The sequence below is a fragment of the Protopterus annectens genome, chromosome 1.part2 (assembly GCF_019279795.1).
Source record: "Protopterus annectens isolate FY-2018-M chromosome 1.part2, PAN1.0, whole genome shotgun sequence".
NCBI lineage: Eukaryota > Metazoa > Chordata > Ceratodontiformes > Protopteridae > Protopterus > Protopterus annectens.
Window position 1 is genome coordinate 389,493,742 of NC_056727.1, and position 24,953 is coordinate 389,518,694.

A 24,953-nucleotide genomic window follows, 5' to 3' on the forward strand; every position below is an offset into this window, starting at 1 on the left:
GTTTGTGGCTGGGTTCAACAGACTTCACCTCTGTAGACAGGTCTTGGTTAGAAACTGCTATATGATCATTAGCATGCATACGTGTCGGTGCTCTCAACAGAGTTGTTACTGCAGGAGTTGTAATAATTGGAAAAGGTATTCACATTAGTTCAACACACATTTACACAATGCATCCATATATCAATTAGCATGTCCATTAAAATTGTTCAAGCTGTCATATTATTTATGTTTCATTGGCCCAATTGCCGTCCTGACATTCAAGTTAATATACTGATTATTACATGCTTCCATGGTCTCTTCATTGCTTATGTCCTACCATTAGATATCCATGTCCACTGTGCTTATGGTTTGCTACTAAAGAAAAACTTGCCCAATCAGGATAGTCTGTCTCATTTTTCAGTTTCTTCTGCTGGATGCGTCCCTCATACTCTCCTCAACTGGGAGGAAAATACCCATGTGCTTGTCATGTTATTCCTCCCGGATAGTCAATTAAGATGCATCTCTCAACTTAGAGGATCCTCCTCGTCGTTGTTGTCAACTGGGAGGAAAGTTCTTCATGACTTCATGTAATTGTATGCAAAGTTCCTTCAAGATTGCTTGCTGCCAAAAATAGAGGTTCCGTGCATATAGTCCTTTTTTTCGTTGGCTGCTTCAGAACCACACTCAAAAAGTCCAATGTATTAGGCGTTGTATGCCAGACCTCTCAACATGCCCCAAGCGAGTCTGTACTCCGCTTTAAGTCGTTCCTTCCTGTTCAAGCGGCAAACTGCAAAGCTGGGTCCTCCTCCGGTCATACTAGTGGTGCAACAATGACACTGCTAAAGCTGTACTCAGAAACAGATCCAGCTGTTCCCGTCGTTACGTAAACAACTGCGCGGTGCAGAAAATAAGTAGGAAACAAAATAAGTAGAAAGAGACCAGTGAAGTTAGTTAATCAATTCTAGGTCTCAGGCTGAAATCAAAACTGCCTAGTTAAATGTCGTGGAAGCGCATAGCACAAGTGTAAAAGATCAAAAAGAAACAGACAGCAAAGTTAGTAATATCAAAAAAACGAATTACGCCGAATAGCTATCAGGTAAATAAGATGCTTCAAGGTTAGCAAATTCAAGTGTAGTAAATACATGTTCCCTCGAAAAAAAATCAGCAACCATCAAAAGTTTGATAAAAAATAACACAAGAAAGAAATCATCAGAAGAGAAGAAAGGTTATTTAATTTAAATAGCATAAACCATCAGAATATATCACAATACCCACCCTCTAAATCATGTGTTTAAGACCAGATAAAGAAAAAAAAGAAATCCAAAATGATTAAAGCTGCAGTTGATAGAATAATGCAATAACCATAACAATAATTCATAATCATAACCTCTTGTTTCTCATGTCACCCTATCCACTATATTATTTAATCTCTATTTAAATCAGAATCAGACCTTTCTTGTTCCTGCTCAGAATAATGTTATATTGTGAGGACCCTCCTCCCATTGCCAGTTAATTTCTTGTTGCACTCTCGTGTTCACCCAATCTCCCTGATCCAAGTATCAGTTGGTGTGTCCTTTCTGACACCTGGGTCTTTTGTCTAAGTTCAGGCGATAAACCTACATGGTCATTGGGATCCTCCTCCTTTTGTGTTCTGAACTTAATGATCCATCTTTGCTCCCTACTCCCACCTGTGTGGTTAGTAATGACTCTGTCTCTCAGACTTCGACATCTTTCTTGGAGTCTTAAACCATCATTGGTGCAGCCCAGGCAAAAACTTTGTGTGTGATCCATTGCGTTAAGCATGTTGCCCTTTTGTGTATGATACCATCACCATGGGACATGTGACCCATGACACGGTTGGTTAAGGACTCACTTTCCCATAAATTACAAAATCTTTGTCCATGCAGCACTGTTGTTTCCAATGCGCAGCACACAAACACATGCATCCTCTGTATTAGGGCAATAGGCAGTGACAAACCATTGTCTATCCCAATAAGAGAATCTTAAGAGTATACAAACAGGGCAAGGCAAAACACGGCACCAAATGACACATGTGTAGCCCTCAATGGATGATGTCCTGGTGCACCACTGTTATGTGGGCAGCCTGATCCAACACAAAGTACAGGTTGGATCAGGACATCTTCAAACAATTAATTATAGGAGCACATGTATGTGGCAAAATGCATATTATCTTGAGACATGCACAGGGGCAAGGAGGATTATGTGCACAAGACCAAGTTTAGATGGGAGACAGGATTATTTGATTAAGGCGTCTGAGGAATCATTGAAGATACAGCAGCTTTGATGTTTTACACAGGGATATTAAGCAGACCAGTTTTATGTTGGATCCCCTTTTAGATTTATTAGATCCAGGAGATATGGGAACATTAAGATAGATTGAGAGCTGTTATTTTACACTTTTCTCTTATTGCTTATACTTCAAAGTGCTAAGCAGTTAATTAATGGAAATATCGCTGTTTATGATTTATTCGCAGATGTTTAACTCTCTGAATTAGGTTGATGGTTTAAATGTTACAGATATGCTTTGCAGCTTTGATTAGATATTATTCTTTTTTTGGTGCCTGTTATTTATTTGAATTAACAAATTTTATAAAATTGTCTAGATTTCCTGTACACAAAAAACATAAATCGTCAAGAAACCTTCCGTACAAGGTCCAATACTCACTAAAAGGAGAAGTCAGGAGAAAATTATTCTCCCAATAGGCCATAATGATGTTAGCATAAGTGGGGGCACAATGTGCCCCCATGGCCACTCCTTTCTCTTGCTTAAAGTACTCTCCTTGAAAAAAAATAAAATTATTTTTCAACACTATTTCCATCAGGGTCAATATTGTTCTGAACTCACTTGAGGTAATCTCTTTAAAACCAATTAACATCTCCTCAAACCATTCCATACCAACGTCATGTGGTATGCTAGTGAATAGGTCCACTACATCTAAAATGCCAAAGGCCAACTTTTCACTGTATAAAGAGGGATTTAGTCTCCTAAGGAAGTCCCAGGAATCTTGTAATATGCTAGGGTTGTTCAACACCAACCCCTTCACCTTAATATCTATATACTTAGCTAAAGGTGCAGTCACTGAACCGTTAGCCGAAACAATGGCTCTAAGTGGTGGATCATTACTATTTTTATGCACTTTAGGAATTCCAAATATAGAAGGGACTTTTGGTTTTTCAACAAGCAAATATTTATATGTTTGCATATCTATAGATCCTTCAATTAATAAGTCATATAATACTAACTGTATTTTCCTATATGCAATATTAATTTCATTAATTGATGTTCTAGAATATTTTTCAGTGTCACTCAAAATCTCCATCATTTTACCTTCATATTGAATACAATCCATAAATACTACACCCTCACCCTTGTCCGGTTTCATCACCCTTAAATTTTTGTTGTTTATTAAAACATTTAAAACTTCCTGGTCAGAAGATGTTAAGTTAGGGTGTACAAATTGTTTTTTCAAACCGGTCCTTAATTCATTTTCAAGTTTCAGTTCAAAATTCCTCAATTGGGGGTGCAGTGGTGGAGTGAATGTACTACTACGTACCAAGCTATTTTCTTTGGATTTAGTTACCTTTCCATTGAATAAAAGTTCCAAATTTTTCTTTCTTAAGAATAATTTCACATCAATTAACAGTTTAAAAATATTAGTTCTTTGCCTAGGTATAAAACCAAATCTTTTTGATAACAATTCAAACAAAGTTTTGTTGACAACAACATTACTATAATTAAATATACTAAAATCCTGACATGTCCATCTATTACCATCCTGTTTGATATAATTTACTAATTCCATCCCGTTTCGTTCCTCCCCTGGGGTCTCCAACCCCTCCCCCTGTAGTTTTTTGTATTGTATACTACCAGTTCTTTGTCCATAAGTCTTTCTGACCTCCTGAGCAGAGGAAATTCATAAAAACTAGAATCATTTTCTATGGGGTACACCTCCATATGTGTTGTTCCTTCCTGAAATTCTTTTTCTCTATAACCATTCCATCTCCTAGTCCAAGATTTTGGCTTGGGGTAGTGGGTTTTGTTCTTATATTCTTTAGTGTCTCTCTGAATCTTTCCTAATTTCCTTTGCTGTACCTCCACACATTTTGATTCCAAATTTTTAATCAATTTGTTATACTTTGCCCTCTCTTCCTCTACCTTGAACAATAAATCATTTGTGACACCATAATTTATTTTATCAATTTTATCATATAATTTCTCCATTTCACGTGTGTTATTTTTAATTATAGCTCTCATTATTTCAAAACCACACTGATCAAATGCATTCAGTAAATCATCACAAAATTCAGTCCCTTCAACCACATTGTTCGGGTATTTACAAACCCTTAAGCCTTTTGGTACAATTTTTAAATCTAAACAGTGTTTTAAATAAGCATTGTCCATTTCCATCATTTTATATTTATATAAGTAAAAGTCCAAGTCATTAAGCATATTGGTAAAACTACCATTGTTGATGGAATGTAAACGCTTATTGGCAAAGTCAAATTTAACATTCGTAATGTCAGAAAGATGACCGCCAGTACCTGTAAAATCACCCCATAAAATAGGTTCTGTTCCAGAACAAGTCCATTTGTTGTTGCACGTCATAACTTCAGGCATAGGATTTTCTCTTTCTTTAATCAATGTAATGTGTGGAAAGCCATTGAAACTATCATTGTCCACAATATCAGTCTCTACAACCTCTCTAGTTTGTTGATCACACTCAGCGACCATCCTTTTCTTAATGCGTTGTTGTTTAGCCGCTTCCTGGTTACAAGACGCCGGAATTGACGATAACAGCTTACCCATGGATTCGCTAACAGGAGCTAAAAGTTCCACCAGCTGCGTCAATTGCCCAATGAGCTTCCGAAGCTCTCCAACCTCATTGCCTTTACCATTAGTTTCCGATGCCATATCCAACTCTGAGATATCCAAACTCACCAAGAACCACCACAAAAGGATAAAATGGTGCTAAAATTAACTTATAACCAAGTAGAAAGCACCACAGTCGAGCTGGATATTGGCAAACAGTTTATTCAGTTCCAAACACCGAACACAATGTAAAAAGACCCACACTTAACGCTGTAGAAGTACAAGTAACGTTTTCGTCATCAACTTCATCAGATAAATTTCACAATCCCATAATTCCCTTTATATAGACACACTAATTACAAAAAAACTAAATAAATCCAATTAATCAATTCATGTAAACAACAGGATGTCATTAAAAACTGTCCTTATATGGTCATATCAGTATTATTTTAAAATCCATTTTACTTTTAGTTGATAAAAATCACTTTCATATATTAGAAAACACATCATATTCTTAAAATTGATTTTAAAACATTTTTTTAAAATGTCATAAATAATAGCTGCTATTATCAAGAACATAAATTATATAAAGTTTTATTTGACTTGTGATGTTATCTGGAATTTGGGCCACATGAGGGAGCCAAAGACTACAACATAAATTTATTTTGTATATACCTTTTGTATTTTTAAATGAATTTTATAGTTTAAATAAATTTTATTTTAATGTAAGTTATTTATGACATTTTAAAAAAATGTTTTAAAATCAATTTTAAGAATATGATGTGTTTTCTAATATATGAAAGTGATTTTTATCAACTAAAAGTAAAATGGATTTTAAAATAATACTGACATGACCATATAAGGACAGTTTTTAATGACATCCTGTTGTTTACATTAATTGATTAATTAGATTTATTTAGTTTTTTTGTAATTAGTGTGTCTATATAAAAGGAATTATGGGACTGTGAAATTTATCTGATGAAGTTGATGACAAAAACGTTACTTGTACTTCTACGGCATTAAGTGTGGGTCTTTTTACATTGTGTTCGGTGTTTGGAACTGAATAAACTGTTTGCCTATATCCAGCTCGACTGTGGTGCTTTCTACTTGGTTATAAGTTCATTTTAGCACCATTTTATCCTTTTGTGGTGGTTCTGTTTTAACATCTACTTTTCTTAGGCAAAAACACTAAGAGCCCTCTACCAATCAGTGGTGGTTTTCAATAGCTATAATATCCAATCCTGATTAAAACTATCAGAATACAAATAACCTTCTGGTTTATTTTTTTTCAGTAAATCGTATCATTCTATTTTACTTATCACCTGACAAGTACTGCTGCGTTATTTATTCCTCAGGGACTGCTCTTCTGAAATGGTGCAAATAGCTTAAAAGTGCCTTTTATAGCAGGTGTGACATCATTTCTCTCAGACACCTATATGTTCAACTCAATTTCTTGAAATATATGCTTAGGAAGTCAATCAGTTACATTGCTTGACAGTTTCAGTTAACTACTGGTCAACCAGCAGGCAACCTTCATAGCACAACTCTTGTTCCATAAACTATGGACATCAGACATGTCACTGACTTGGATGCTTCATCTAGGTAAATTAATTCATAGGGATGTATCAGGTTTAGAAGAAGTTAATGTAAATTGTTGTATTGCCTTTGCTGGTGTGTATTTTAAAACTATAGTCAGTTCAATGTAGGGTATACAAAATTCAGCTTTATCTTGACAGTGTAACAAAATAATTTGCTGGGTGCTTGTGTGAGGTGGAATGAAGAAGTAGGCTTTTATTAATACTATTACGGCTGCTAACGTGTCATGTACATGATGATTAGTAGGTTTTCTCCACCACCTTATCTATTTCAGTTATGCAAATTCAAATAAAATGAACTTAAAAATGATGTTTCCAAATCTTTACTGCAGTAGCAGTTTCCCCTGGTGAACATATACCTATCCTGTAAAGAGAGCAGTTCACTGAGGTCATTAAATATTTATTTGTTATGTCTTTCTTTGGAGGAAGAGGATATTAAATTTATATACACTGAAGTTGCTGTTCATTTCATTTCATCTGTGTAAACTGTCTATTAGTCCCTAATTTCCTGTGTGTTGAAGCTGTCATCAGACTTTGAAGATGTACTAAATAAAATGTTTAATCTGCAGTACATTTAAAAATGTGCTTCCTTCAGAATAAGCACTGTTTCTTTCACTGTTAAAGTATCTGCAAGTGACACTACTTTTCTTTAATAAGTTATGTTAGTAATTTCTACATTGAAAAATAAAGAATTCCTTAAAGAGTATTGCTAATGACTGTGCAGCTGAGCCCTGTAATTTTCTCAGAACACCTCTGCGTTTTCTTTTATAAAATGCTCTTCACTTTTGTGTGCTCTGCTTTTAAGTAGATGTAAGTGCTGGTAAGCTTGCTTCCCTGCAGGCATAGCTGAAATACTGGTCAAAGCCTTAATTATAGACTATGTGTTTCCAACCCTGTGAATATGCAAATAGAACTTTACACTCAGGTTTTAAATAGAGTTTTAAAATGAGCATGAGTTGTGTTTGATGTTTATCATAAAGTAAACAATGTGTAAAATAAGGTCAGGCATGATTAGAAATTATCAGGGTCATACTGGTGCTATGGCTAAAATGGACAGAATCTGGCAAACTTGAATGGGAGAAGTGCTCCCAGAAACAGGAGGCAACAGGGATTAGGAAAGAATGTCATAGTGCAATTTCTTGTATCAGAGAGGCTGTATGTCCTGCCTAATTATGTGAAATCATGGTGATCAGAGGATCTAGCATAGGCACACCAAACTGACAGGGAAGTGCTAGTGTGATGCATCACCACTCATACATTTCTGAATGAAGCCATTACCATATATATGTATTTATTTATAATTTATTTATCATTTGTTAACCAGGAACGTCCGACTTGGAAAAAAGCCAGTTTTCAGCAGAGGCCTTGGGAGAAATGCTCCAGAAGCATGTATTTGTAATGTGGGAGGAAACTGGAGCACCCAGCGGAAACCCATACAAATGCAGGGAGGACATGCATACTTCACACAGAAGGCACCCCAGCCAAGAATTGAACCAGAGAACCTCTTGCTGTGAGTCAATAATGCTACCGCTGCACCACTGTGCTGTCCAATATTTATGTAGAAGTTCTAAGCATATACATGCAGGGAGAAGAGGAATTTGTGAAAATGTGTCAAACTTCAAAATAAGTGTTCAAGCAGTGGTGGGTATATACACCCCCATGTTCATAACCAACACACTTTACACACATGTACTCACACACACACACACACACACACACATATATATATATATATATATATATATATATATATACACACACACACACACACACATATATATATATATATATATATATATATACACATACATGCTGCCTCACAGCAAGAGGTTCTCTGGTTCGATTCTCGGCTGGGGTGCCTTCTGTGTGGAATCTGCATGTCCTCCCAGTGGTCATGTGGGTTTCCTCCCGGTGTTCCGGTTTCCTCCCACATCCCAAAGGCATGCTGTAGGTGGATTGGACACTCTAGGTTGGCCCTAGGTGTGAGTGCATGCGTGTGTTTGCCTTCTGTGGAAGGTTGGGCAGCGGGCTGGCAACTTGACACCGTAAAACTCCACTGACAATCATGAGCGGACAGGTGGTCCACTGTGGCGACCCCCTAACTAGGAAAAGCCAAAAGAAGAAAAAGAAGTGTGTGTGTGTGTGTGTGTGTGTGTGTGTGTGTGTGTATTTTTTTCTCACCTCATGGTCATGATCACTCCAATGCAGAGAGAAAGAGAGAAATATCATGCTTAGAACATGCAAAAAAGATATTCTTTCTTAATTGCTTGTCGCACTATTAGTAGGAATAATAGACTATTAGCATTATTAAAGCCCAAACACATTACCTACAATTAATATGAATAAAGAGAACATAGCCAAAATATATCACAAACCGCAAACATGGACAGATATAAAAATGATTAAATATAGCTCAGACAAGTCAAAGTGATTTTACTGCATGCCATCTGTGGGTGATGGTTGAGGGTACGTGGGAAGGGAAGAGCCTTCCCTGCTGTCAGGATGGTGGCATACAAGGAAGTTAATATATCCTATCCACCTTGCTCTAGGGATTGAGAAAGGGCACTGTGAGACAGCGTGTTGAGAATAATGGCAAGCATCACATAAAGCACTGTGAAAGGAAAAGGGTCCGATTCACAAGAGGTGTGATGTCTCGTGATACTGACACACCCAAAACGTGTCATCATACTGACACATGAAAAATGACCAGAAAGTTACGTAAAGCCAACAGTTGGGCTCCGAAAATAAATAATGACTCGACCAAGGTAATCATATGTCAACTTTTACACTCTGCCTCTAAAGGAAACTCTTTTACTAAGTTATGTTTGTATGTATATATGTTATTATACATATGTTATATGTATTTCTAATAACAGAGAATCCTCACTGGGCTGATCCCTTCATCATATGACTCTTCACTTTGTCATCTTACATATTTTGGATTTAATATGTAGAGTCAGCCTTTGATTTATTTTTCAGTACTTAAGAGTTTTAGATGGGAGTTGTCTATTCACTGTGCTAATGTGTCAAACCATTTGAGTTTTTCATGTTGTTTGCCATACATCACCTCATATAGATATCTTGAAAGGTAGGCATACTGAAAAAAAAAAGTGGAGGGGGCTTCAGAGCAGCTCACAAATATGACAACTTGGGAAAAATAAATATGCAAAGGATAAAACATTGACTAAGTAAGTTTCTGAAACAAAATACAATTAAATATCATGTGATAATTCTTCTACCCACCCACTTACATGTATGTATATATCTTATACCCACCCACTAATATATATGTATATAGCTCTGTCTGTCTTAGTGTCCAGCATAATGACATAATCAGACAGGAGGTAAGAATATGTCATCACTAGTCTGCTGAATATAATTATCAAGCATCTACTGATTATATTTTGCCTGTTTGAAGATTTAGGAATCATATTTTACATCATTATGTTAATTATCTATAAAACTTCTAGCCGTGAAATGAATATGTTGCTTACATACCACATTTTGACTGCTAAGTTGTTTTAAGATTTTGGCAAACTCTAATATTTCCATTTGTATTTATGGCACTAAAGCTCAAGTGGATGCTGATATAGAAAGTGATGAAGAAGATGATGATGATGATGACTGCAAGAAATCATCCACGGATGAAGTAAGTTATATTCCAAATAATTTCATACTGCTATATTCTGACGAGTGGTGTATTGCTGATATATTCTGTGATGTTGCTTTGCCATCTAGTGGAATAGTGGAAAACTGTATCTTGAAAGGAAACCTATGAATAACCTGGATTGTATGCACAACTCTTCTAGCAGCTTAAAAAATACCTGGTAGCACATTGTGCAGTATTGTGTCAGTAACATAAACAAATAATTTTCCTAAATAAAGTTACACTTCATTTGATTTAATGCTACTTTGATTAACAAAAAAAAAAAAAAAACAGTGGTACATTTAATTGAAAACTCATTTGATCTACACTGCAAATGATTTAATCATATTGCATTGAAAGCTGTGTAAGCCTGTATATTATGACTGTTGGTGTGGTTTGGGCACATAGGAATTGCAATGCAAATTAGTATTGGTCAATATTATCTCCTTGCTAATACCCACTGATATGTTGTAGCTCCATGTCAAACGTTTTGTGGATGAGGGCCAAGATGGAGTCAGTGTGTGACAAGTATTCTCTTTTCTTCATGGTTGTATGACACTGGAGTTAATATATTAAAGTTAGGGGAGAGAGGTGGATGAGGCTCCCCACATGGGGGGTTAAGGGGGTCTATTCCCTTCAAAAAAGCATTTGTAGGTATATTTAGTGTATGCGACATTTTCAGTGAAATGTTTTGCATCATTTTGTGGTTTCAAAGAAATATGTTTTAGATCAAATGTACCTTTATTTTTTTCATGAAATGTAATTAAAATCAAATTAACCATAATTCATATACGTACATGCCTTTGTGTGCATATGTGTATAGGGAACATTACAGTTGTTCAAGAGCAAAATATGCCAGCCCACTTACTGAATAGAAACTATACTAAAGAGCACTTTCTATGAATCTGTAGGTTGTTCTTTTCTCCAGTGTTGTGTGATCATGGAGTTAGTACATATAAATTGGGGAGTTGAGGGCATTACCTGCCATACATTGGGAGTGCAGAGGTGGTTTGCCATCCAGCAAAACAAGCCTTATTTTAAATTCACCGATATTGTTTTGCACATAGCCATCCATACCCCCACCACACACACACACACAAGAAGTGGTGTCACAGTAATAGCATTCATACTGTCATCACTAACCAATATAAAATACTTAACAGTAAAACCACAGATTTTACATTTTTAATGAAATCATTTAATCTGTCTGCAGGTGCAAACTGCTATTAAGCTTTTGACTCAATAATATCATCTCAAATAGTAGTTAATAAAGTAGAGGTGCCTGCTAATTTTAACACACCATTCTATGTCTCTATATTTCTGTACCTCTGTGCTTCTATGTGTCTGTGTCTCTGTGCCTTTGTGCATCAATGTCTCTGTGTCTTTGTGCCTCTTGTCTCTCTATCTCTGCATCTCTGTGGGAATGGTATAAAACAGAGCAGAGTATGTAATTACATTTATTTTTGTTCAGTTACTAGGTTGCAGGGCAACAGGTAGTATAGGATAGAGCAGATAAGAGTATGTAGTTGAAATAGATTATAATTGTTTAGTTAGTAGAGAGGCAAGGATTCATGTGTCAGTGAGGTGTTGTGTGAGTTATGATTTAAATCAGGTTGGCTATTTGTTTGCCGCAATAGTTGTGGGATGCTATTCCATTCCTTGGAGATCCAGTTTGACCTCAGGGAGTCACAAGATTTGTTGCTGGATTGGATTATTTCAAGTATGGTTTTGTTGGAAGACTGCAGGGTTCTAGTTGAGGTATATTGTTGGATAAGACTTTGCATGGTAGGACACTTTTCAGGGTGAGGGAGTATTTTGTGGGTGGCTGTCAGTTGTTCATGATTATTTATGCATCTGTTAGATATAGTATTCATACATTTGTAAACTGAGACAGAACACCAGTTCTTTTTAAATATTTTCAGGTTCAGTCCAGGTGTGCAGAAATAAAATAATATATATAAAAGGTATAGTAAACATTGATTTAATTTTTATAGACAAGTTTAAAGTGTTAAGAAAAGCAAAAAAGCAGGAATAACATTAGATGAGGTTATGATTTTTGTCTGATATGTGGAGTGTCAGAGTTATGTGATGTTTCATTGCTGAAGCATTTAAAACTTGATTTATTTGTAGATAAAGTTCTTAAACTTTTTCTAAAATATAGAGAAGGAATGTGTGCTGTTTAGATGTTAGTGGAGGATGCTGCAAATTCTGGCACCCATAACTGAGAAGGTATAATCTGACTGTTCCAGTTTTGTATGCAGTACATTGAAATTGGGTTTGGAGCTGGAAAGGGATGTAAGACTGCATGGCAGTTGCCTTTCAAAGAGTCTGCTGGGGAAGACAGGAAAGGATTCCATGCTAATAAGTTTAAAATTCATGGAATCTAGCAGGAGGGTAATTCTATGTCTGATGGGTGACCATTTGGTTTTGGACAAGGGTGCAACAGTGGTGCTCTCAGTGAGGGATAGAGTTATAAATCTGTGTATGTCCTCTAAGATAGTTTGAAGTTGTCTTTATTTGTTTTTGGAAGAAGATGCTAATGAGGAGAGCAAATTCTAGTTGTGGAAGGAGAGCAACTTTGTCTGTAGCAAGCCCACTCTGAAGTGCTAAGAAGTGTGACATTCTTCTGGGCCAGAATAGAAACTTTCATGCTTTTGGTCACTTGGATGTGGTGTTGGAAGCTAAGGCAGAGATGTATCAACAGACCAAGATATTTGTAGAATGTGACATTTTCTCAGTGTCAGAACTGCGGAGTGTGATATTTGAATTGGTGGAGAGTTTTCTGAGTCACCATGGTGTTCTGAACAACATAATTTTGATTTTCTTCAGGTTCAAAAAAGTTTGTGCTTGATTAACTAGTGATGTAAGATGAGATCTGTTTGAAGGAGTTTTGAAATCAGGGATGTTGAGGGTCCACATCAACAGATGACCATGTTGTCAGCATAAAAAAGGATTATCAAGCTTGGGAGAACAGAAAGGAGTTGATTGATGTACAGAGAGACTAGAATTAGTGAGAGTATGGAACTTTGAGGGATTGAGGAACCAAGCCAAATGACAAAAGACTCACTGAAGAGGAAGCAGGAAAAACACAGAGAAGCTTGTGATCTAATTCTACATTTATGATGGAGATTATTAACAGTGTTTGGCCAACAGAATCAAATGCTTTGCTTTGCTTAGATCAGTAAAGATTGCTCCTGGAAACCATTCACTGTCCATATTCTGTGAGATATCATCAATAAGAGATATCATCAATAAGATTGTGGTCATTGTTCTTCAGCTTAACCAGAAGCCATGTTGGTATGGGTTAAACTGTTGTATACGTGCATAGATATTGAGTGAGTTGATTGTAAACATGATTTCCTAATATTTTACATAGAGTTGGGAGCTCATACTGGTCTGAAGTCATTTGTTGATGCGGGTTTGAGACTGTTTGGGATAGGGGGTTACAACAGCTATCTTCCATCTTTGTAGCATGTTTCCTATAATGTGATATATATTGAAGAGGTGCTTGAGTAGGATAAGAAAATAGTCTTTGAATAGGTAGTTGAAGCATGGGAGCATGCCATGGCTTCTTGAGGGAGAACATCTAAGAAGATATTGTAAACTATTTTTAATATGTCCTTTTTACTTAAAGGTTTGAAGGTAAAAGGATAAGTGTCAAAGAATGGTAGGGGAGTAGTAGCAGAGTTGGTGAAATTGATAAGGTTGGGATTCAATGCACTGAAGAATACTGTGACAAAGTTCTCAGCATAAGCAGTCCCTGATGAGGTCAGTATGATGTTGCTGTGCAAACTGTATATGTGGTGTGAGGGAGGATTGGCCTGTAATTCTATTGACTAGTCCCCAAAATTTGTTTTAGTTGTAGAAAAGGGTCCATTGAGTGGTAGTGTGAAAGTTGGCCTAATGCTACCTTCTTGCTTCATTTGGATGAGTCTCTGACGTTTGTGAAGTAGACTCAGTTTTCTACAGCTGGGCATTATTTCCATAAGGTCCATCCTTTGACTGCATCTTTGGAGAGGGATTTTATTCCTATTGTGACATGGATCTATGGAGTCTGGTGGCTGAAGGGGAAGTGTTTTAGGAAAGATATGACTATATTAGCGATATCATTTGGGTCATATAAAGGTAAGGGGTCAACCCAGAAGTATATGAAGAGTTATGTCTGAAGGTTTTTAGTATTTTATTGAGATTGCAGGCAGAATGTGATTAGCCTGGGGTGTTTTGGGAAGTAGAGAAGTCATGATGAAAATCAATGGGAAATGGTATCTGAAGGAAGGGGGTTGGATTGAGATAGCTGGGATGAAGTAGGGTCATTGCTGATCAGGAGATTTAGAAGAGAGTGGTTGCTGGATAGGATGTTTGTTTATTTAAAGTCTGTAAAACATTAGAAAAGTTCATGGTTTAACAGATTGGTTTGTGCTTCTGAGAGGTATTTATTTAGGGTTAAGTAAGTTAAGGTTGAAGTCATTTAGGATTATTATGTGTTTGTAATGGGAGTGAGATCCTAGGATGTTAAGTGACACTGAGGTATGTGTAGTTGTATTTGGGGAACCTACACAGTAATAAGGAGGCATTCTTTAAGAATGAGAGAAATTGAAAGCCAATTGGAATCATTATCATTGTTAGAACAACTCTAATTGTGGGAGCAGAATGTTATACACTAGTTTACAAGTAAGAGTGTACCATCACTTATCATTTTCCATGGCCTGGCATGAAATAGATAGGAGTGTTTGGGGAAATGAAAGTTCTGGGTTGGGTATCTGACTTACCAGTGATTCAGTGATTGGCAGCAAGTATAAGATACATGAGGCTATGACTGTAAATGCATCAATTTGTTGAGCATACAGCTTGCATTAAGCTTGCATTAAGCTTGGCAATGTGTATTACGGACTATTTAAAATGAAGTGTCCACGTTTTTTAAAGCTGTAGCGTAGGATGATTTTTTTTGAAGAGGAGTAATCTGAGAATTATTTTACAGGATTGCAGCGTATGTGTGAAAGAATGGGAGTTTGTGTGGGTAAAGGATTTTGAAGTTGAAAATGGGGGAGGGGAGTGTATTTGAGAGTCAGTGCCTGAGTGTATAGAATGTGTGTGAGAGAAAGAGAGAGATGGGTGAATGAAAGATAAAGTAATACAGTTGGGTTTAATGTTGGTGAGCAGTTTGTGTTTATCATCTTGTCTTGGAATGGTGTGCATTGTTATGAGTCAGCATAAGCCATAGTAATTTGGGGATACGAAAAATTAGGTGTAAACAGAGAAAGAAGGATATGAAATGTGAGCTGTGTGAGTTGTGTTTTGTGTAAGAGGTTGAAGAGATGTGGAAGAGTTTTAAGGGGTTTGGGTGTTCAAAAGTATATGGGGATTCTGGTTGCTCTGTAAGTAAATCGTAAAGTTTTTTAAGTGAGTTGACTCTAAGTGGCTATTTTGTATGGAAGATGATGAGTGTGAGAATAGGTAACTAGAAATCAGGAGATTTGGGGGATGGCCGTGGAATTGAGGGTGGGAGGCGGACAAAGTGTGCTAAAAAGTGTCATATTCATAGGTTTATAGGTATTTACTAGGCTAACAAGCACCAGGGCCTTTATAAACTTGGCAATTCAACCCAACTGTGTCCCTATGCAACATGGACATTTATTAGGAGGGGGGGTATGTTAGGAAATTTTGAGAGGTGGTGTTGGAGGGGTATGTTAGTTTGGGCATTACTGTCTGTCCGAAACATTGGTGCTACACCCTGTGTAAATTTTCAGATTCCCATCCATTGATCAAGGCTACACTTAAACAGGGATAAGGATGGACTCTGCCTGACATGGATGGTGAGCCTGTTCCAGAGCATGGGAAACCTTTGAGACACATATCTGTTTTACCAGCATGCCTTGTTTATGTCACTAGCAAAATTTAAATCCTTGGATCTAGTGTTTCTTATGCCATTCATTTTGTGGATGTGCAAAAGATCCATCAGAGTTGGATCTGAGGATGCCTTGTATGCCAGGCTTAGATCACCTCTCAATAACCCACAGGAGACATAATATAGAGATAGGACTTTAAAGTGATCCATATAGGACAATGTTTTTATATTCTGGATTCTCCTGGTAAGGACTCTTTGCGGGCATTTCAAATGTTGCATATGTCTGGTCAGGTATATGCTGAAGGGGGAATTATATTCAATGCTGGATGTGATAAGGGTCAAATAAAGCTGCACTATGACTGCCCTGGACCTGAATGCCATACCTTTGCTTGTAAGTTGGGTGACAAAGAATGATTTTTTTACTACCTTGACTACATGTTGATCAAAGACCATATTATTGTTCACATATGTTCCCGGATTCCTGACTACTGAGTCAACTCTTAGGGATGTAATTAGCCTGGGAGAAAGTTTACGAAAAAGGCACTTTAATGCATTTTGTGTCATTAAGTTGTAATCCACGACTTGGGCACCAGTCATCTGTCTGTGTTAGACTCTCGTGTAAGACATATGTGCCATGTGGGAATCTATGATAGCTCCCAATTTGCAGTCATTAGAGAACTTGATTAGATGCCAAACAGGAGCATTCCCAACATGGAGCCCTGAGTTACTCTACTTGTGACTGGTCTGTTAATGGAGATGGTGTCACCAATCCTGATTTCCTGGGTCCTGTGAGTGGGCCAACTGGAAATTCTGTGAGTTATGCAGGGGTTTATGCCCAGTTTTGTGTGTTTGTCAGCTATGCCTGAGTGGGGTTTTGTTTTGAATGCCATATTCAGGTCAAGGTAGGAGGTATGCACCATTTTCACTCATCTTTTGCCTTGATGAACTTCTGAAAAAGTCCACCAAGTTTAGTAGGAATGACTTTCCCCTAAAAAGCCAAACTGAGTTGAGGTCAGTGTCTGAATTTCTGCCTATGCCTTTGTTAATCATTTCCACGATAATTCATTCCATGACTCTGCATATTAGACTAGTCAGACTAATAGGTCTGGAGTTTACAGCATCTGTCCACCTTTGTGAAGTGACATAATCATTGCAGTCCCCCATGCTTGTGGTACAAAGCCTGTTTGGAGGCTAAAGTTGAAAAACTACTCAAGTGGTCCAGATAAGTCATGTTTCAAGCTATTTAGGAGACATCCCAGGATATTGTTAGGGCCCACTGAGGTTGTGTTTTTGCCCATAGCAAGCACCACCAGGACCTGCACCCTGTTAATAGTTTGGGGAGGTTGCTAGCAGGTATTTCATGGGGGTAGTGGGGTGAGTGGGGATGTAAAGTTTGAGCTGAATTTGTCAGCCAGAAAATTTGTTATGTTACTCTGCTCAGTGAATGTGGCACCACTGACCACCAGTTTAGGACACTGATGTGTGTTGCCTTTGAGACTTTGGACATAGCTGAAGAAGGCCTTTGTGACCTCATAATTGGCATTGTTGGAATTAATTAGTGCTCATAGTTTCCTGCTTAGTTTAACAAGAGACAGTTATTTTGTACATGCACAGTTGAGACTGCCATTATCCATGACAGAGATATAAATGGAAGTGGGCAGAAAAAGAGTAAGTAAACTAAAAATCAAAAATAAATCATTTCCATTTGCTGTAACAGTAACATTACAGAGGTAGTGCTTCTTACCCTGTATGCATTTTTCTCTCTATCAACTTTTCAATCTATCTATCTCTCTGTTTATAGTTCTGTCTGTCTGTCAATCAAAGTCAAAGGCTAAAGGTTCATTCCAGAGAGGGTGAATGAATCCATGAATATGATTATGTGATGGATGTGTCTGTTATGCAGTGACACAGTGACTTTGTCTGTGTGTGTGTGTCTGTGTGTGTGGGTGTCTGTGTGCGTGGGTGTGAGACTGCATATGTGTGGGACACTTCCATACCTCTCAAATCCCCCTAGACTAACACTCATTGGCTGCAGGGGAGTACTGGACATCAGGGATATTTATAAAATATTACTTTAACCAACTTGAAAAGGTAATGACCAAAAGATATAACAAGAAGAAGATGTAACTGAGGATTTTAAAGTATGCATATTTAGTATCTGGTATTACTGACTTACTGCATTCTTATGTGACAGGGACAAGGTGAATGTAAAAAAAAATCATAGACATTCTGTACAATCATGGCCAGTGGAGAAGTATGGAGATATGTGTGTGTGTGTGTGTGTGTGTGTGTGTGTGTGTGTGTGTGTGTGTGTGTGTGTGTGTGTGTGTGTGTGTGTGTGTGTGTGTGTGTGTGTGTGTGTGTGTGTGTGTGTGTGTGTGTGTGTGTGTGTGTGTGTGTGTGTGTGTGTGTGTGTGTGTGTGTGTGTGTGTGTGTGTGTGTGTGTGTGTGTGTGTGTGTGTGTGTGTGTGTGTGTGTGTGTGTGTGTGTGTGTGTGTGTGTGTGTGTGTGTGTGTGCGTGTGTATGTGTGTGTTTGTGTGACTAAATGTGTGCATACACATGTGCAGGAGTAAATAAAGGGAAGGTAACTATGCCAATGTGATGCATGGGTTGCTGGTAATGATTATTGCGGGAAAGTGCTGTTTATTGCTTGTGGTAACTATGGAGTGATTCAGAGACATGCAAATTAGCTGATAATGACATCTTTCCTCAGTGTTGTTAATGTGTCTCTGAATCCCTGATTTGTGCTATTGTCTTAAAGGGCCCTTTTTGCTGCAGTCTTATTGCAAATGTCTGGGCTCCTTCTGAATCTTTCTTCATATTTCAGTACTCTGTTATAAATGCAGTATATCAAATAGTATTATTTTGGAACAGTGTGTATGGTAATAAATGACATGGATGATAATGCAGAGTTTTATATCACAGGGCAGGGCAAGCAAATTACATCTGTATGCACAATTAACTAAGTGACGGGGATACACAGGAAAAGGGATATCTGAAGGAACTTGCTAGTCTGAACAGGCAGCAGTGGTGTGATTAGAAGGTACACATAATGCTATTTTTATTTTAATTTTTTAATAATATTAGCTTTACTTCTGGGCAGTAATAACTTCCATGAGTACAGCATAAATTATTGTAAGTTTATCATCCCCTGAGCTAGTTTATGCGGTAAACAATGAAAGAAAAGTACAGTGCTATGAATATAACACTTGTTTCCTTCCTACTCGATAGAGTAACCCAGAAGTGGAGCCAGCAATGTGGTCATTAGTTGAGCTCTCTGTGCATCCATTTAGTTCAGTTACTATTATACCACTTACATGTGCAGTGTGACCCTTAAACCTGAAAGTTACTCTTTTTACCCAACAGGACTTTAGTAGGCCCTCAAAAATTGAAATCTGAGGGAGGTAGTTAATACCATTTAAACTCCCTGTATACAACAGCAAATGATGTGTAGGCCTTCCATGATCCATACAATTGAAAATGCCTCCATCCTTAACATTCTGTGGTTCATTTTTAAAGGAAACACTTACATCGCTTACCCTAGCATCATTTTTTTTCTTTGCATACTTACATCAAGAACAAAAGACTTAAAGCATAATCCCATGCTATAACACACGCAAACAGAGGCACTTAAAGTCTTTTAATTAGCGTTTATTTTACAGTTAAATGAAAACATAGCTAGATAATGAAAATAAGGCCAGGTTTTTCACATTATTTGTTGTTTATCTGTCTGTTCATCAGTAATTATGTGGGTAGGTAAACTGGAGTATTTTCAGCCACAATCCACAATAGAGAGAGAATGAGAGGGGATGAGGAGTGAAGAATTCATAATTTGTTTCTGAAAAAAAAATGTGAAAATATTTGATCTAAATACATGAAACGGAGCAATGGAACTAAACATGTTGGCTTTCACACATTAAGATATGCTTCTGAGAGGATAAGATCAGAAATTACATAATATGATGCTAACAGATTTTTGACTTGTTTTTCAGGGGACTGCTGGAAGCGAAGCATTTGCCACAGAAGCAATGTCGAACTTGGTAAATTATATCCAGCCTGTGAAATTTGAATCTTTTGAAATGGCTAAAAGTAAGTTAAATTTACAATAACCTCTTGCATATTATATAATGAAACAGTCTTCTACTAACCTTCTACTAGGTCGCATATGCATTGGTTCTATGTATCTGAAGGATGATATAGACGTCATTTAAATGATTTAAACAGAAAGATCTTGGATGGAATTCACGAAAGTCCAAAAGAACGTGGCACAAATGATGGTGGTGAACATTAGTGAGACCCACCCACACTTCTACAATCATTAGCTCTAGCAATAGAATACAGCATTACATCATTTGAAAAAAATCTAATAGAGGTAGTCTGCAGCAATATACCACATAGAACTTTCTAAATGAAAATCATGAGGAGCAGATGTTTACATGCACTACTATATGTGTACACAGCATGTGTGTCTGTGTGTGTCACACACGTGAGTGCATGTGTTTCTGTAAATGTGTGTTTTGATGGAATACAGTTATAAAGACATACCAAGAACCTCACATTTATAAATAATGCTGAAAATCAATGCTTGTTTTAAAAAAGAATGTTGTAGGAAATATGAGGAAGCTCAACATATGATACTGCAAGGCAAAAGAGAAAAAAGTTGATGAATAAGTGGGTCAGTATGTGCTTGTGTGTGTGTGTGTGTGTGTGTGTGTGTGTGTGTGTGTGTGTGTGTGTGTGTGTGTGTGTGTGTGTGTATATACATATATATATATATATATATATATATATATATATATATATATATATATATTTATATATGTTGAGACTGTTTCCATAACTCCTCCAAAATTACATGGAACCAGTGCTATCCACCAGATAATAGTGGCTGTGAAAGATTTCCAACAATACTCTTTTCGTTTACCTGTGCTTAGTAGTAGCTAGCCATGCATGAATTAGAACCCCTATACAAATAAGGATGGCACACATGCTCACATTATTATGTTGTATTAAAGAATTCTTTACCCTTCCCCTTATAAATTTGATGTTATCCAAACATCCTTACTCCTAGAACCAGAATATGGAAGAATGTACTGCTTGCTTCCTTGTTTTTGTTATTAAGCAGGAGGCAGGAATGTTGCCTTCACAATGCCCTTTGCATTTCTTATGTGCACTGATTCAGACTTCATGAGCTGTCACTAAAATTCATAACTATTTTTCTGCTAATTTGCTAATATCCAGATGGAACTCTCTTCCATAGAATGTTGGTAGTATTTGTAAAACCAATATATATATATATATATATATATATATATATATATATATATATATATATTAACAAACTTCAAAGATTATCATTTCAGTCTTTTTCCTTATGTACAGGCATTGAAAAGACACAGCCAAACTTGCTGCATCATCTCCCTTTTTTAAACTCCACAAACAGAAAGCAGACAGCTTACAGCTGTTATAGATCTTATAACTGCACCACAAAGGCATTTACTGTCGTGTTTCACAAGAGAAGCTATCCGTCATCTCTTCTCATCTCATCTTTAGCTGTGTTGTGTAAATCTTTGGCAGATGGCCAGCTTAGACAAGAGCAATAGTTTATTTTGCAATAATGTTTCCCATTTGTTTAAGGACATAGAAAGGTACACCACACCAGACCTGGGATGCTGTAGTAATTAATGACATAGTTGTAGTATTATTTCAGTGAGAGAACAACATTTATGAAAAATATATCTATGGATGCAATACTTAAAACACAAATATGGAAACTGAACATTTTTGAACAAATTCTGCCATAGATTATGGAGATATGTTAATGTGGAAAGCCAAACAGAATTTGAAGTTGTATCTTTCAAATAATGAAATGCATGTATAGTTTATAGACCCATATCATTGTTTAATGTGGTAATCTACATGATAATATAGTCCAGAAATGTAGAGTTTCCTCCCATTATTTATATATCACAGTCAATGTGGATTCAGTAGAGACAGAACTGTTTTCCGCGATATTCAAAAGGTACAGCTGTCAGCAGTTACATTGGCCCAACCCATGGAAAGGGCCTTTGATAGTGCATATTGGGCATATTTAACTGAGGTGATTAGGTCAATACATTTCTTGTCCCCATCTAAGGCCTTCTTGAAAAATCTGTACCAAGGTTACCATAGTAGTAAAGGCTGTATTTATCTTTCCTGGTCATACTTTAAAAAGCAGGGTTTCTTGCTATCCCTGATACTGATTGATTTAATTATAGTTCCCTCAGCCCAGATGTTGTTGAACCTATGCTGCATCATGCTTTTGTCCTAGGAGCCCTCTTGTTTTTATAAATATCTATGAAGGTGGGCAGTCTCTTAGTCACATTGTTATCCTCTAGACATCTCACTATCTCGAATGTGGGAAATTCTTATATGCTTTCAGCTTATTTCATGCTATAACATTGCTTTCCATAAATCCTTTGCTGTAACACTCAGTGACCCCAGTATGGTAAGCCTGTTAAGTCTTTGATAGGTAGCTGGACTGGTGCCATACCTGAACATAATCTTGTGTCCAACTTTGGAAAATACCTGTTAGGTTGATATGAGTAATATGTAGGAGCAAATACTTACATACACTTGAATGATGAGAAAGACCTATGGCTTCTCACAAAGCAGAAACTGGCTATTGCTTACATACTGCTGACCTCACATTACTTTCCTGCCTTCCTACAACTGGAACCTTTCAACCTAAGGAAGAGAGATATAGCTATGTAATCTTATTTTAGCTCTCTCTTGCACCTTAGAGTAGCTTTTCCCAAAACTGAATGAGGCATTTATCTGCCAAGCCTGGAAATCTCAGAATGGACATCAAAGTTGATAATATGCTTAAGTTGCACTGCATATGGAAAATAATCAGTTTTCTCTCCGCTAAATGGGAATTCCAGTCTCTGTGCACAGCAGCTCTTTAGTAAGGGAATCAGTTTATATGTTGCTAAATTAAACAGGCCAAATCCAGAAGCAGAAATGGTAATATCTGTACATTTCTCCTTTAGTCAGTGGTAAAGCTTTCAACTCAGTGTTTAGGTATTTAAAAGCAGTTATATCCCAAGGCATTACACCACAAGTTTTAATAATTTAACAGACCAAGCCCAGAAACAGGAAAAGTGGCAATCTCAGTGTATTTCTGCTTTAGTCAGTGTTAAAGATTTCAGCTCACTGATAATGTACTTAAAGGCAATTATATCTCTAGGCATTAAGCCACAAGTTTTAATCTGTTCCAACTATCCTGTTGTGGAGAGGTGAACTTCATGTTTCAGCTCTCCAGCACAATGGAGCCTCTAGAAATATTATCCTTCTCTGAGCAATTTATTAGGCAAACACTAGAGACTGCTTGGCATTGCTGATAATAATCAGTAACTTCTGAATGAAACCGACAAAGTTTAGAAGATTTTTAGGCTGTTTCTGCAGCATAGTTTACACAATCCCAGTGAGACATTTTTCAGGGTACTGTCGACCCAGAAAAAAACCCTCTCTTCCTTTTATAAGCATGTATTAAGTGATGTGAACAGCTTAACAGTTTGTCTCCAAAACACCAGGCAACTCTTCAAGTGCACAACCCTAACCTATTAGAAGGCTATAAAAAGCAAATATATGTAATCGTTTTATACATATGCAATCAAGAGCTAATTTAATCCAGTCTCATTATTCCCTGTCAAGATACGGAGATAAATAAATAACTTAATATTTTAAGCTTAATAACTTCCTCTCCCCAGCGCTGAGCCTATGCCTAGAAGATGCTACACATGACATTATCCACTCTACAACATCCTCATGCATACTCCTCAGATGAACCTAGGGTGCTGCAGCTGCCAAGCATTTGTGGTTATAACCTGGGGGTATGCCTTTTACATGTGTTTGTTGTCCATATCTAGCTACTTATGTATGTGTAAATTATCCACTTCCTAGCACACAAAATACACCCAACAAGCAGGCAATTCCACACTACTTTAAAACACATAAAAACCTTCAATAAACTAATCAGACTTTATTTACACCTAAAACAAAACTCATACGCTGTGGTGACATACATCCCAACCTAGGCCCACTAAATCCAGACACACCAAACCCCAACCTGAACGATACCCTACTCCACAGAACCAAAAACTCGCTCCTCATTATAAATCCAAATGTTAGTAGTGTCCTGAACAAAGTCCATGACCTCCATACCTTACTCTGCCTTTATCATTCAGATATTGTCATAATAATATGGCTTAAACCAGAAATCCATTATAATGAAATTACAGCACCAGGCTACAATATAATTCGGAGTGACAGATTAGGAAAAAGGGGTGAGGGGGTAGCCATACTTTACAAAATCACCTCAGCCTAGAAAAAATAGACATCACAACTCCAGACCTAGAAAACATTGAATTCACCCTCACTAAACTAAAACTTAACCCAAATAAATATATCAATACTATAGGATGCTATATCCCTCCAGGCAACAATATTTCCATTACAGACATTCTGCTAGAATGGATATCTAACTCCCTCCCCCAAGAAAACATCCCATTAGGTGACCTTAACATTGACTGGAACAACTGATTCAGTGAAAACCCACTCTCCCACATCAACCTACATGGACTAACATAACATATAACTTCCCCCACTAGAACGGACAAGAAAAACAAACATCAATCCATACTAGACTGGATACTTGTATCCTATTCTTCTAGCTCCAACACCCTAGCCCAAAGGTTCCTAGAATTTATAAACTCAAATGCTATGGAACAACTTGTTGCCACTCCCACAAGAGGGGAAAACATACTGGACTTGATCATCACCAACATGGGGACTCTCTGCTCCAGACCAGAAGTGTATCCCTCACTGGTAAGATCAGACCATAAACTGATCTCACTGGATATTCACATCCCGACCCGACCCCCTGCCCAGAAAACCACAGTGAAAAACTTCTCTAAAGCAAATTTCACACTCCTCAAAACCGAGGTGGAATCCTTCAAAGCCCCCGGGCCTGTGGAAAATACGGCCCAGACCGCAGAATCCTTTATAAACGCATT

The 24,953-nt window shown here is 37.2% G+C and overlaps 1 protein-coding gene across 1 annotated transcript in view; it reads left to right on the forward strand.

Moving 5' to 3' along the window:
* Window positions 1-24,953, forward strand: part of PLCB1 (phospholipase C beta 1) — a 4,354,095-nt gene that overhangs the window by 3,173,854 nt on the left and 1,155,288 nt on the right. The window contains exons 15-16 of the mRNA XM_044056572.1: window positions 9,978-10,054; window positions 19,890-19,986. Coding sequence (XP_043912507.1) covers window positions 9,978-10,054; window positions 19,890-19,986 — 174 coding nt within the window. The remainder of the gene's footprint in view (window positions 1-9,977; window positions 10,055-19,889; window positions 19,987-24,953) is intronic.